This window comes from Thamnophis elegans, chromosome Z (assembly GCF_009769535.1).
Source record: "Thamnophis elegans isolate rThaEle1 chromosome Z, rThaEle1.pri, whole genome shotgun sequence".
Lineage (NCBI taxonomy): Eukaryota > Metazoa > Chordata > Lepidosauria > Squamata > Colubridae > Thamnophis > Thamnophis elegans.
Window position 1 is genome coordinate 101990426 of NC_045558.1, and position 12371 is coordinate 102002796.

A 12371-nucleotide genomic window follows, 5' to 3' on the forward strand; every position below is an offset into this window, starting at 1 on the left:
ACAGATAGAGAGTGCTATTTGTAAAATTCTACTTGAATGGACCTCTATAAACATGATCAATGACAAAGGAAGCACAAACATTTCATTGAGTATTTTCCAAAATACAGAATATAGAATGTTATCTTTCCCCTTGTTTAAACATATTTTGTGACTAAATTTCTTGATGAAAACTCTTCCTACAGTTCATGTTGGCAGAAAAAACGCTTTCCTTGTCTGTTAATCATACTCATAGGTTCGTTTACCAGGAGAAATCAGCTCAAAGCAGCAATCTCTTCGGGAATCCTTGCGCAGATAGGGAGCCAACTGAGCATGATAGTGCTCAATAGCAAACATGCCTTTTGGTTGTTTGCCTGCACAATAGCAATGATGAATCATTATTAGTATTCAATACAGAACCCCGAGGTCTTCAAGATTCCTTATATTCATTTTTTACTTATTTTATTATTATTAAACTACCTAAACTAAACTAACTATTACTAAACTAACTAAACTAAACTAAACTAAACAATTAAATTATATGCCAGCCATATCATTATCCAAAGTGACCTTTAGGCAGCTTATAGAATGATGATTGAACTATGGATAGCAGAGAAGAATTTAATCATTCTTTATGCCTGCCATACAGGCAGTCCTTGATTTACCATCACAACTGAGCCCAAAAACCTCTGTTCTTAAGTGAGTTTTGCCCCATTTTATGACCTTTCTTGGCACAATTGTTAAGTGAATCACTGCGGTTGTTATTAGTAACCCAGTTGCTAAGTGAAACTGTCTTTCCCATTGATTTTGCTTTTCAGAAGGTTGCAAAAGGTAATCACATAACCTTGGGACACAGAAACGTCATAATATGAACCAGTTGCCAAGCATCTGAATTTTGATCATATGATCATGGGGTTGCTGCATAGATCATAACAGTAAAAAATTGATCAAAGTCACATTTTTTCAGTGCTGTTGTAAACTTTGAATGGTCACTAAATGAACTATTGTAAGTCAAGGACTCTCTATACTCCTTCAAACTGCATTTTATTTTAGGGATTACTTGCACCCCATTAGAATGATACATTTGTTATATTTTCATCAGAATATGAGCTGATTGGCATTATTGGTATCTTAAATTGTTGTTGAAAAGGTATTTTTGATTTTGGATGTGCAATATTCTGGATATATCAAAGAGCTATGTGGGACTTAGGACCAATATTCATGTTACAAGTGCCATGCAGAATAAGCTTTTAATTGATCTATGTCTGATGAACTGATCTGTGTGCAAGGATTTTCATTTTAGATTTTCCTCATTCTGGCATCAACAACCCTTCCTCTCAAGTTTGCAACAGCTTGGAAAAAATTGAACAGAAATAACTCTCCACTTCTGAACAGCTGCTAGATGAAGCAATTTAAAGCTGTCTCCATATGGCAGATTTGACATATGCATTTGCTTCAAGCTAATATGCAGGAGGGTGATAAAAAGGGAGCATCTTTCCACAGGATCCAAGTTGCAGGATCAGAAGGCAGATTCTGCCCTCACTCAAAAATTCTCCCTGCCCTCCCAATTAAATCATTGATTAGGACTGCTGGAAGATGCTGTTTTATTAAAACATATCTATTTTAGTGGGGAAGGGGTATTTGGTTGCTATGGGAAGGATTATTTTATGATATCATACCAGTGGCTGGATGAAATATTTCAAGCCCTCCCTCCCCCATTTTACATGTACTATGAACCCTAAGTAAAATTAGGTAAAACAGAAACATAGACCTTTTGCTATAAGAAGACTATTTTTACAAAAATTGCCATCTATATCTAGCCAGGATTTGCAACAGATTATTGATATATGTTTCTATGTGATACTGAATTTCTTTTTTCTTTGTGTAATGTATGAAATTGAATGTTCAACTCACAGTGTGAATTTGTATTAAATACTTCAGTCTGGATGCCCAAAAATACATTTTTCTCTGTAGAACCTTCTTGTAACTGATAACATTAATTTGATATTCTCTTTTATTGCCTTATGCAGCAAACCATTACTATATTGTTGCTTACCTGGAGCATTATGTTTTTCTTCCAAATGTTTTATATTTGTTTTTCTAATTTATTGGCTGTTTCTCTCATGAGCTGAGCACCATCATAAATTATCTTTTTCAAAAAATGAATGTTCGGATTAATGTGAAATTTAAAAAATATTTTTCTATTTTATCTCTAAAATTTTGATTTAGTTTATTTCTTCTGAAATTAGTCTGTCTCTCTCCCCCCCTAAAAGGAAGTGATGAATCCTCTAGCTACATTACTCTATGTTACATAAGTAGGAGATTGTGCCATTGGCATTATAATTGACCAGTAAGGCAGCAGAGTATGAGGTAAACCATATCTCTCACACACACTGGGGTTGTGAGCGGATATGCTGCCTCCAGTGGCAGCAGGAACTCCTCAGTGCTACACCAAAAAGGTGTTGAAATTCTGAGGAGATGAGTTTTGAAACTTCCAAACACCAGCCTTATAGGTTCAGTCTCCTGATATACATGCATTTTGTTTCTATGATGTCAATGATGTTTGCTTTTGAGAATTAAATGTATTCGTGCACCTTCTTCCATATTCCTTTTTCTCAGTCAAACTACAGTGTGTTTGGGAAATGGGGACTGGCTTTATTAATATGCACTTGTATGCAGGTATATATATCTACAGTTTCCTAGATGCAGCATCTGCCATCTCAAGAATTGTGGTGGAAAAAGACACATCACTAGTTCAGAAAGTCCAATCCTTTCTCTGTTTTTTATTTCTTCCTCTCTCTTTCTCCCTCTCCTCCCACTCTCTATGTTTGTCTACACACACAATACACACACATGTGTATATATGCATATTAACCTACATTCAATTTTTCTGCATAGAAGTACAATGTAATCAGAGCCCATCTAAAGCTTGCTAAATTCAGTTGGAAGTATTAGCTTGTTTATATGCATATGATTGTGCATACTGAAATATATTTATACATACTGACATACAAGATTATATGGTCATTTAGGGGAGAATTAAACCTACCTGACAACTAATGGGGGAAAATGTGGTTTACTTTATATACACAGGGCCTTGTGCCTCTATTCTCCTTTTTGTTCATCTTTAACTGACAACGGTGTTAGAATACAACCAGCCAATCTTCTTCATCTTAAGGCTGCATCTAATGGCAACATCCCACCCTGTATTGTGGCTATTCAACACTCAGCTAAAGAGTCAATATGATGTAACACTTCTTCTGTTGCATTTGGATCAGGAATATCCATATACAACTTCCGACTGGTTGCAAACTTTAGTGGCTATCCCCCCCCCCTCAAGTTTACATGAGGTATAGGAGATTAACAATTTGATTTCATCTCCCTGGGTTCCTTGTGCGTAGAACTGCTTTAATGTTTGTAATAAATGCAGAAAATATCAGAGAATAAATGAGCTATAATGTAAAATGAATTTTGGACATAGTAGTTCTTTTATTGCTGTCTTCTCCAGTTGATCCACTGGACATTTATGACTACTCATGAACAGAGTCTCTTAAAAAGAGAACAGCTTTTTTAAAACCTCAGTTCAAATGAATGCAGTGAAGGAACAGAAAGCACCTACTTTTTTCATTTGCATAATAGTAGAAAGCTGTATTGTCAAGAACACACCATCTCCTTGCCACTCAGAACCAAAGATTTTGGAGTCTGTGAAAAAGAAAGAAGGTGGAATGAGTAAGGATTCTGTATTTCTGAAAAGCTGGAATATCAATCACAATTATTTCTGGTACTATACTTATTGTTCCAAGGCATTTTGTTATACAAGGTATTTTCAGAAGAGATATATATATTTTCTGTTTACTGCAGTTTTTTCAACCTGAAAAAATGTGCTGGACTTCAACTCCCAGTTTACATAATACTTGACAAGTCATGTATATAAGCCTTTCCATAGACTTGTGGCACGTTCTATATGATTTAAAGTTAAAACATCTGGAAAGCTCTCATTATTTGCTAAATATTTAATTAATTTGGCAGGGATTAAATTATTCCAAAATACAAAAAATGTGGTCACTTTTTCTAATTTCAAGGGCCCACTGATTTATTTGCCTCTAGTGCCAAATAGGTAAGTGATATTTGACCAAACAAAGAGTATCCTTTTCTATGTATTGTTACAATTCTTTAAAGAATAAGAAATTCCTGGGATAACTGTTTAATTCTCTCTTTCTTCTTTTACTCTGCCTATCTATCTTTTTCTGCTCCAATATGGTTTCTATTATCACCTTATCTACATCTAACTGAAGGAATGGCGAATTGATGGACTGATGCAACCAGGATATTTTGATACATTTTAAGTTATTTTCTAGACTTGGCTTCCATAAAGGGCATGTCTATAGAATTAGTATATGATGACATGTGACAACAAGAGAAAAATCTGTTTAATACGTGGTATTCACAATAATAATCATACTGAAATGGATAGAAGCAAATACAATCACTTCTAGCAATTGATGTTGTATTTGTGTTACATACTTCTCTCAGCATCAAATGTCTGCATGAAAAGTTAACCATAATTTTTGCTTGGAGGGTTACAAGTTTTAAAACATGGACAACATAGGATACAGAAATGTGAATTCATAAATCAATCACAGTTGATTTTAATAATGATAAGGATTTTACTTATGCCAAGGATCTTACCCCTTAAAAAGTATCTGAAAAACTTCAGCAGACGCAAAATGCAAAAGCACAAGCATATATATATATATATATATATATATATATATATATATATATATATATATGTTTTTTTATTGTGCTGATAAATAAATAAAGGGAGACTAGTATAGATCTATTTCAAGCTATTTAGAATCTATACTAGTCTCCCTTTATTTATTTATCAGCACAATAAAAAACCACAAATATAACAAAGGCAACAGTAAAAATGTTGGGTTTCTGTCGTGATGGACTCTTGTGACGAGCCGAAGGACAGATGATGGAAGCAGTTAGCTTCCTCCCATAATTGGGGCTTACCAGGGGTTGTAAAAATCTAATATAATATATATATATATATATAATATATATATATATATATATATATATATATATATATATATATATATATATATATTATATTTCACCCTCCGTTTGGTGAACTGCATTGGTTGCCAGCTTATTCTGGTTCAATTCAAGGTGCTGGTGTTGTCCTTTAAAAACTCTACAATGGCAAGGGACAAGGCCTTTCGAGGGACTGCCTCTTTCTAATTTCATCTGCCTCACCAGATCCAACAGAATCAACATGTTACCGATTCTCCCATCTAGGGAGCTTCATTTGGCAGGCCCTAGGTGGCAGCTTTTTCTGCTTTGTGGAATCTTCTCCCCACAAAGATTAGGTCAACCTCAGCACTCCTGAGCTTTCAAAGCTGGTTATTGCCAGCTGAGACCTCAAGGGCAGATGAACTTGTGAGATGACTCCCTTATTATTAACATCCTTCCATCTACTACTTTCTTTTCTTATTAGTTCTGATTACCAAACTAGAACTAAGGAGAAATTTCCTGACAGTTAGAACAATGAATCAGAGGGATGGTTTACCTTCAGAAGTTGTGGGTGCTCCAAAATTGGAGGATTTTAAGATGAGATTGGACAACCATTAGTCTGAAATGGTATAAAGTCTCCTGCTTGAGCAGGGGATTGGACTAGAAGACCTCCAAGATCCATTCCAACTCTATTATTTTGTGATATTTGATAGTCCTCAATATTTTAACTTATAATAGGTTTAGATACAATTGTTTTATATTTATTGTTTTATTGGGAGGTTATCAACCACTCAGTGTAATTTTCCATGAGATAGGTAGCCATATCAATTTGATTAATAAATACACAAATAAATAAATATTCAATTAGTAGATGTTCACCTTTAGCTCTCTTTTCCAAATAGCCTTGTTTTAAAACGATTCCTTGATCTTCAGTAGCCTTCTGTATATTGTTCTCATCTAAAAATAATAATTATAATAATAAATGACAACTATTCCAAGACGGAATACATTTGTTTTTGTTGTAACCAGTCCAGAGAGCCATTTCAAATTTTTACTAAATAAAAATAAAAAAGTCAGTTTTATGTTTTATCTATTCTTGACTACTACCAAATTCACAAAGCTTAAATGATGAGGCTGGTAATTACGTTCCTGACAGTAACATAACAGTAAAGTACATATTGGTTATATTGATAAGCTGTGTTAGTTCTTACAATGCAACACAAGATAGATTTATACACTGGAAAAATATATATATTTCTGATTAAGATGAGAGAGAGAGGGAGGGAGGAAGGGAGGGAGGGAGGGAGAGAGAGAGAGATTTTTGACACAGTGTGATGGTTAGTCAATACAATATCATTTTGCATGAACACAATTGAAAAATGCAAAGCTTTGTGTTTAAAGTTCAGGTCTGAGATTAGAGCTGACCAGAAGCTCATGTTGGCTTACAAGTTGTCATAATGGAATGATTACCCATATAATGCTGCAGACAACTACGTCGCTAGGTTTAGGTTTAGGTTTATTGGATTAACACATATGCCGCCTTCTCCCAAGGACTCAGGGCAGCATACAACATAAAGAAAACACATATTACAAAAATTAAAAGGGACATTAAATAAAGTATCCCAAAAAACCCCATTGATATTTACAATAAAAATTTAAAAATTAAATTAAAATTAACAACCAAATTATCCTATATTTTATTCTATTCAGGCCAGGCCGGCTTGCTGGAAAAACCAACTTTTCAGAGTGCATCGGAAGGACCGGAAGTCGGGAATTATGCGAAGCTCCGGGGGCAGCTGATTCCAGAGGGAAGGCGCTCCCACAGAGAAGGCTCTCCCCCCTGTGGGTCGCTAGCCGACACGTCTAGCTGACAGCACCCTGAAGAGACCAACTCTGTGGGATCGCACTGGTGGCAGTAGGTGGTCTCGCAGGTATCTGGGGCCTAAGCCATGGAGCGCTTTAGATATGAGAAAGCCAGCATAGTTAAAATGGCATTTAAGTCAGCAATAAGATAAGATAAGATAAGATACTTTATTGTATGCCGCCCTTTTCCCTGGGGGGACTCAGGGCGGCTCACAGTCAGTGCACAGTGCAATGAGTTTTAAAAAATACTTTTCTTCTTAACTTAGAAACATGTTATCTGACTCACTTGCATCTATGGAACTCAGGCTTGAAAGATGCAAGAGCATCTATGAAAATTAGGCTTGAATTGAGTATACTTCAGAATTTCTGCTAAATTAAGCTAGTCAGTTTTATGCTTTATTTTCTTTAAAATCACGTATATTTTAATAAAATGAGAGTTGCTAGATTAGAAATTCTTGATGCATTATAACTCAGAATCTCATCTAGTCATACAATAAACCACTCATTTTTGTGGCAAAACTGGTAATTTAACAGAACTTACTTTAAGAAAGATGGTGTAAAACTGCTGCCTTAAGCACCAACAAATGGATTCAATGAAAGTCTATTGAAGTCATATTGGTTTCACCAAGGCATTTGTAGAATAACAATTACTACAGGGCAAGTTTACTTTTTTTTTTCAATTGCCTTTTTAATTGCTTTTTAAAAAAAGAATCTTGTTTTAATTTTAGTATTTTATTGACTCTTAGGATTGTTGGTTTTATTGTTGATAGTTACATTTAAGGTTCTTTTAATTGTTCTTTGTAAAGTGCTTTGGGCAGTTTGGGAGGAAGAGTAGTAAAGAAATAGTATAGAAATATATTGTTTACAGCTTTAAAAGAGATTTGGTGTCATATAAAATTAGATTTGTCATCAGTGTTTTCTCAATCCACCCTTAGGCCTCAGTACAATCTCATAGCATGAAATGTGGATAACTTCCAGAAATGGTAGATTCTTATATAAATTCCAGTATGAGATCTTACTTGCTTATTCCAATCATAAATGGTCCAAATGCCAAGGATCAACAAGATGTGACAAATTAGTAATATATCAATAATCTATTATATATAGTACTATTAAATGGAAAAAGAAGCATGGTATGAAAATCTGATGACTCCACTATACAGGGCCCCATGAAGGCCTCTGTTTATGGATCAGGACAACACCGACTAAGGTTTCTAAGTAATCCTGATCACTATTATTCCTATCCCACTTTCTGCAAAAAGGCTGAACATTTTCAGACAGCCTATGCATTACAGGAAAGATTTATTTATTAAATTTCTGTGTCGCCCATCTCACTGATATAGAAACTCTGTACATTCCTCTCACTTGATTCTTCTGGATCTTTCTGCAAAAAGGACCTACCCTGACCCTGAAATAAATCAAGAAAGGATTCATTTTACAGTGAACTACATAAATGAGAATTGCTGAGGATGTATTTCATATGAATTCTATATCTGCTGTTCCAAAACACTTTAGTTTCAGATATTTTAGTATTTCAGTAGTAAAAATGAAACTCTATAGTATATCTTCTGAGGTGAAATTACAAGAAATTGCGGGTACTGAAAATAGAATCAAATAAATTATGGCATTAATATAAGTATAATATTTATTGTCATTGTACTTAAATACAACATAATTGTTTCAGATATCAGATTGGTATTGAGCTTTGGATATTTAATGAAATAAATATACTCTTGCACCCTTACTTCAAGATGCATCCTACACATATTGTGGATGTACTTAAAAGATATCCTGGCACACTGAGCCCGGCCTTGGTTTTCAGTCATTGTCACTAGAGATTTACACTCACTCAGACATTTACATAACCTGTTGCCTCTTCTGCTTGTATTTCTTGTTAATTAGCAGAAAACTAGAAACACAGAGTCAGTGAATTCTTTCAATTTTTTTGTGAGAGTTTAGAGAAAAAAACAGGGCCCATTCTAGATGTCTCTGGTGACATGATCTAGATGAATAATTTGAGAATCCCTAGAAGTTGCAAAGAAAGAGATATCTGGCTCATGGCATATGTGCAGTGTATTGCCTCTCAGAATTTGCTGTGAGATTTCAAACAGTTTCTTGCAGTCCAACAGCCATCTCTAGAATATTTTAGGGATGCCTACATAATAATTGATCTTTTAAAAATAGATATTTATTAAAATTTTGTATCAAACCTAAAGATAAAAGAAAAAAGGTTCAAGAAAAAAGAACAAAATCCATATAAGTTTCCAGTCTTTTAAACAGCATTTGTTTTCTCTTCCTGGTCCCATAGGTCAGTTTTGCCATTTCTATCTGTTCTAACATTTTGCTATCCATTTCTCCATTGTGGCATTTTCAGTACTCTTTCACCTTTGCTGAACGCCAAACAAACTATCAAGCAAATATAACCTGTCTATAAACAGGGAACAAAGTCCACACTCACTAGCACCGATGTAGTTGTCTAATTCAGTATATTTGCAAGCAAGTAACCAAGTTCACAGAGCATCAAGCCTGCAACTTGTTTTATATTTATTTTGGTATGTGGTATATTCAGTAGGTAGTTTTTCATATTTGTTTGTTTTATAATATTTTTAAAGTTTTAGTAAACAAACAAAACAAAAACTAATAAAGAGCAAAGGCAGGCAGGCAGGCAGGTAGGGAGAAAGGAAGGAAGGAAGGCAGAAGTGTAGAAAGAATAAAAAGGAAAGAATAGAAAGAATTTCTTTGCAGCAATTATAAGTATATTTACAATTTCTCTCTTATTATATGTTTAAAAAAAAACCTCATCTTTTTCTATTATCCATTCCCCCCCCACACGCACTCATCAAAACCACTAATGAAAAGTGTGTTTTTCTGTTTCATAGAAAGAGCCTTAAAAATTTCCAGTCAATAATAAATGTGAATATTGTTTTTTCTCTCTTCAAAAAGGTTCATTAACCTTCTCTGTAAGTTCCATCATCTTATCAACCATTTCTCTGTGATGGTATAATTGAGACTTTCCATTTCTGTGCATATAATAGCCTTGGTAAAATTGTACATATTAAAACAAAGTTCTATGACTTTTCTAGCTCCTGTTCCTTAGTCCCACACAAAAAGTTTATGGTTTCAGTTGTACTTTAACCTTTCTGAATTAATTATTCTCTTTAAGCACTGCCTGTCAGATCGATTTTGCCAGAAACAGATCAGAGTCTCTCTGCTAAGAAGCATTTTACTTTTCAGGAGGCTGGCTGAAAAAGTCTCTCCCAAAATCCAAGCAAGATTTTGGCACAGAGCATTTGCAGAATGGGGTGTTTGCAGCCGACCTCCAGAGATTGCTCAATGACACAAACTCCTGCTTGATTTTTAGATGGAATTCCTTTCCATGAAGGGCAGATGAACTGTAGCATTGGACTGGAGACAAGGATGTCTTGCTCTTTTGCTCCACCTGCTTAACAACTGCAATGAGGAAAGCAAGGATTGCAGTCGTTGAGCAAGGTTGTCATCTGGGTATTTCATTTGATGATTGCAATGACATGAGCTAAATTTCATGTTTAATGGTGGTTGTAAGTCAAAAACTACACATATGCAAAAAATTAAAAGCAATAAAAGTGTACTCATCGTACTACATTATAATGTAAAGCATAATGGCCAAAGAAATGACCATTATATGACACTCTCATTGATAGAATGCTTGGTTTCTTATACAATAGCAAATATCCTATTGATCTCATTTGGAGGTGTGTTTAGAAAGTAGATTTGCTTGTATTACTCTATGTGCTTAATCTATAATTTTCCTCTTCAGAGGTAAACAAACTGATTCTATAGTATATGAACATACGCAAGATTGAATAACTCAAAATGGTAAATATTCACATACATTTTTCCTTTCTTCTTCTTTTTCATTGCAAATAATATAATTTAAAAAAATACTCAGAACACAAGAATTCCAGGATTTAGAATAAATTCTAATTAACATTTATTTCCACATGTAAAGCTACATCATTGTCCAGGAAAAAGAATTTACAAGTCTGACCCTGTTAACCTTCAGGAAGTCTTTGAAGACTTGGCATTGGGGCCAGAATGTTTGGAGAGTTTGTCCAAGAGATATGTGCTTTGTTGTTGTTAATTTCTAGTTGCTTTGATATGGGGCATTTTGTAATACTGCTTTAATTGCTGTATGCTGCATGGAATTACGGTTTTATGAGTTGGGCAGGCCTTTAAGTAAATAAATAATCAGAATTAGCAACAGATTCTAATGGTTGCTTTGAGTTATTGCACCTTGGCTTCTTCACGTGGCATATGATGTATTCTCTGATTTTTAAAATCCATTCTTCCCAAAGTGTATTTATGGCAGCTTCCATAGCAATTGTGATTTTCAAGTTATGTGTGCTGGAAGGTAAGAGGAAATTTTAACTGAGGGAAGGAGGGAAAGGTGAAGAAAAAGGAAATAGTGTTAATATAATAAATAACTTTGAAGTAGGAAAGCAAAATATAATAAAATGAATATCAAGGGGAAACACAAGGTAAAGGTTAGCTTTTAATAATTATTTAAGTGGAACTAAAGAGACCAGGCAAATATTAGACCAAGAGAGCTATATACTTGTGAGATCATGAGAGAAAAAAGAACAGTGATAAGAAACAGTAGTAGAAATACGAAATTTAATAAGAATATAAGAAAGATGAGAAAATACAAACTCATGGGGACGTTTGAAGGTTCACATAAAGTGTTCAAATTTAACGCAGATTAACAATGAAACAAAAACTGTATTGTATATTTTTTCCCTTCATATTTTAAAGGAGAAATGTTTAGAAAGAAGAGAAACAAGATCACCCTTGGGAAGAGATGAAAATATATGGGTCCATTTTTTTTTAAATTGAGGAAAGAATTCCATTTTCAAAGCTAATACACAAGACATCAAGGCCACTTCGATACCTCAGGATTTCTGTTTGCCCATCCCTAAGAAAGATTATAAAGTGATAAATTTGGCATCATCTTTACATTCATCAACCTCAGTGAAAACATGAGTAAACCAATCAATGATTTTTTTTAACTGACAAAAAGTAATGTAACAATAAAAGAGAATATAGGTAGCTTCAGTTTAATTGTTGATATTCTCTGAGCCTGGTTGTTTGCTGGCAGGCATTTTGTTATCTGACTAGGTAACTTATGCTGAAGAAGTTATTAGTCAGGTACTCTGTATACAGAAATACAGTGAAAGCTCAGTTTACCAGTGATAGAATGGATTTGGCTTGATATACTCTTTGATTTAAACAGCAGTTGTGAACAAGGGACATCCTTTCTACCGAATGCCTGTTAAATCAAAGTTTTCATAAAAACTAAATAGGTAGTCACCTTTCATTCATGTTACTATGATGGGGATCTTTGATGTAAAAAGAAGTATCCAAAGCATCTTGGTATAATTTCTTTATCATTTTTCAAGTCTCTTAAAGTAAAAGATAGCATTTTGGTGGAAGTCAGAGAGACTAGAATGCAAGAGACAGTGTGAATCTTG

General features: G+C 34.3%; 1 protein-coding gene across 1 annotated transcript in view; it reads right to left on the minus strand.

The window, feature by feature from the left end:
• Positions 1-230: 230 nt before the first annotated feature.
• LOC116520829 (src kinase-associated phosphoprotein 1-like) overlaps positions 231-12371 on the minus strand; it is a 338134-nt gene continuing 325993 nt past the window's right edge. Inside the window, exons 4-6 of the mRNA XM_032235226.1 lie at positions 5881-5958; positions 3596-3678; positions 231-350 (exon numbers count right to left, since the gene is read on the minus strand). Of these exons, the coding sequence (XP_032091117.1) occupies positions 252-350; positions 3596-3678; positions 5881-5958 (260 nt within the window). The 3' untranslated portion in view covers positions 231-251. The remainder of the gene's footprint in view (positions 351-3595; positions 3679-5880; positions 5959-12371) is intronic.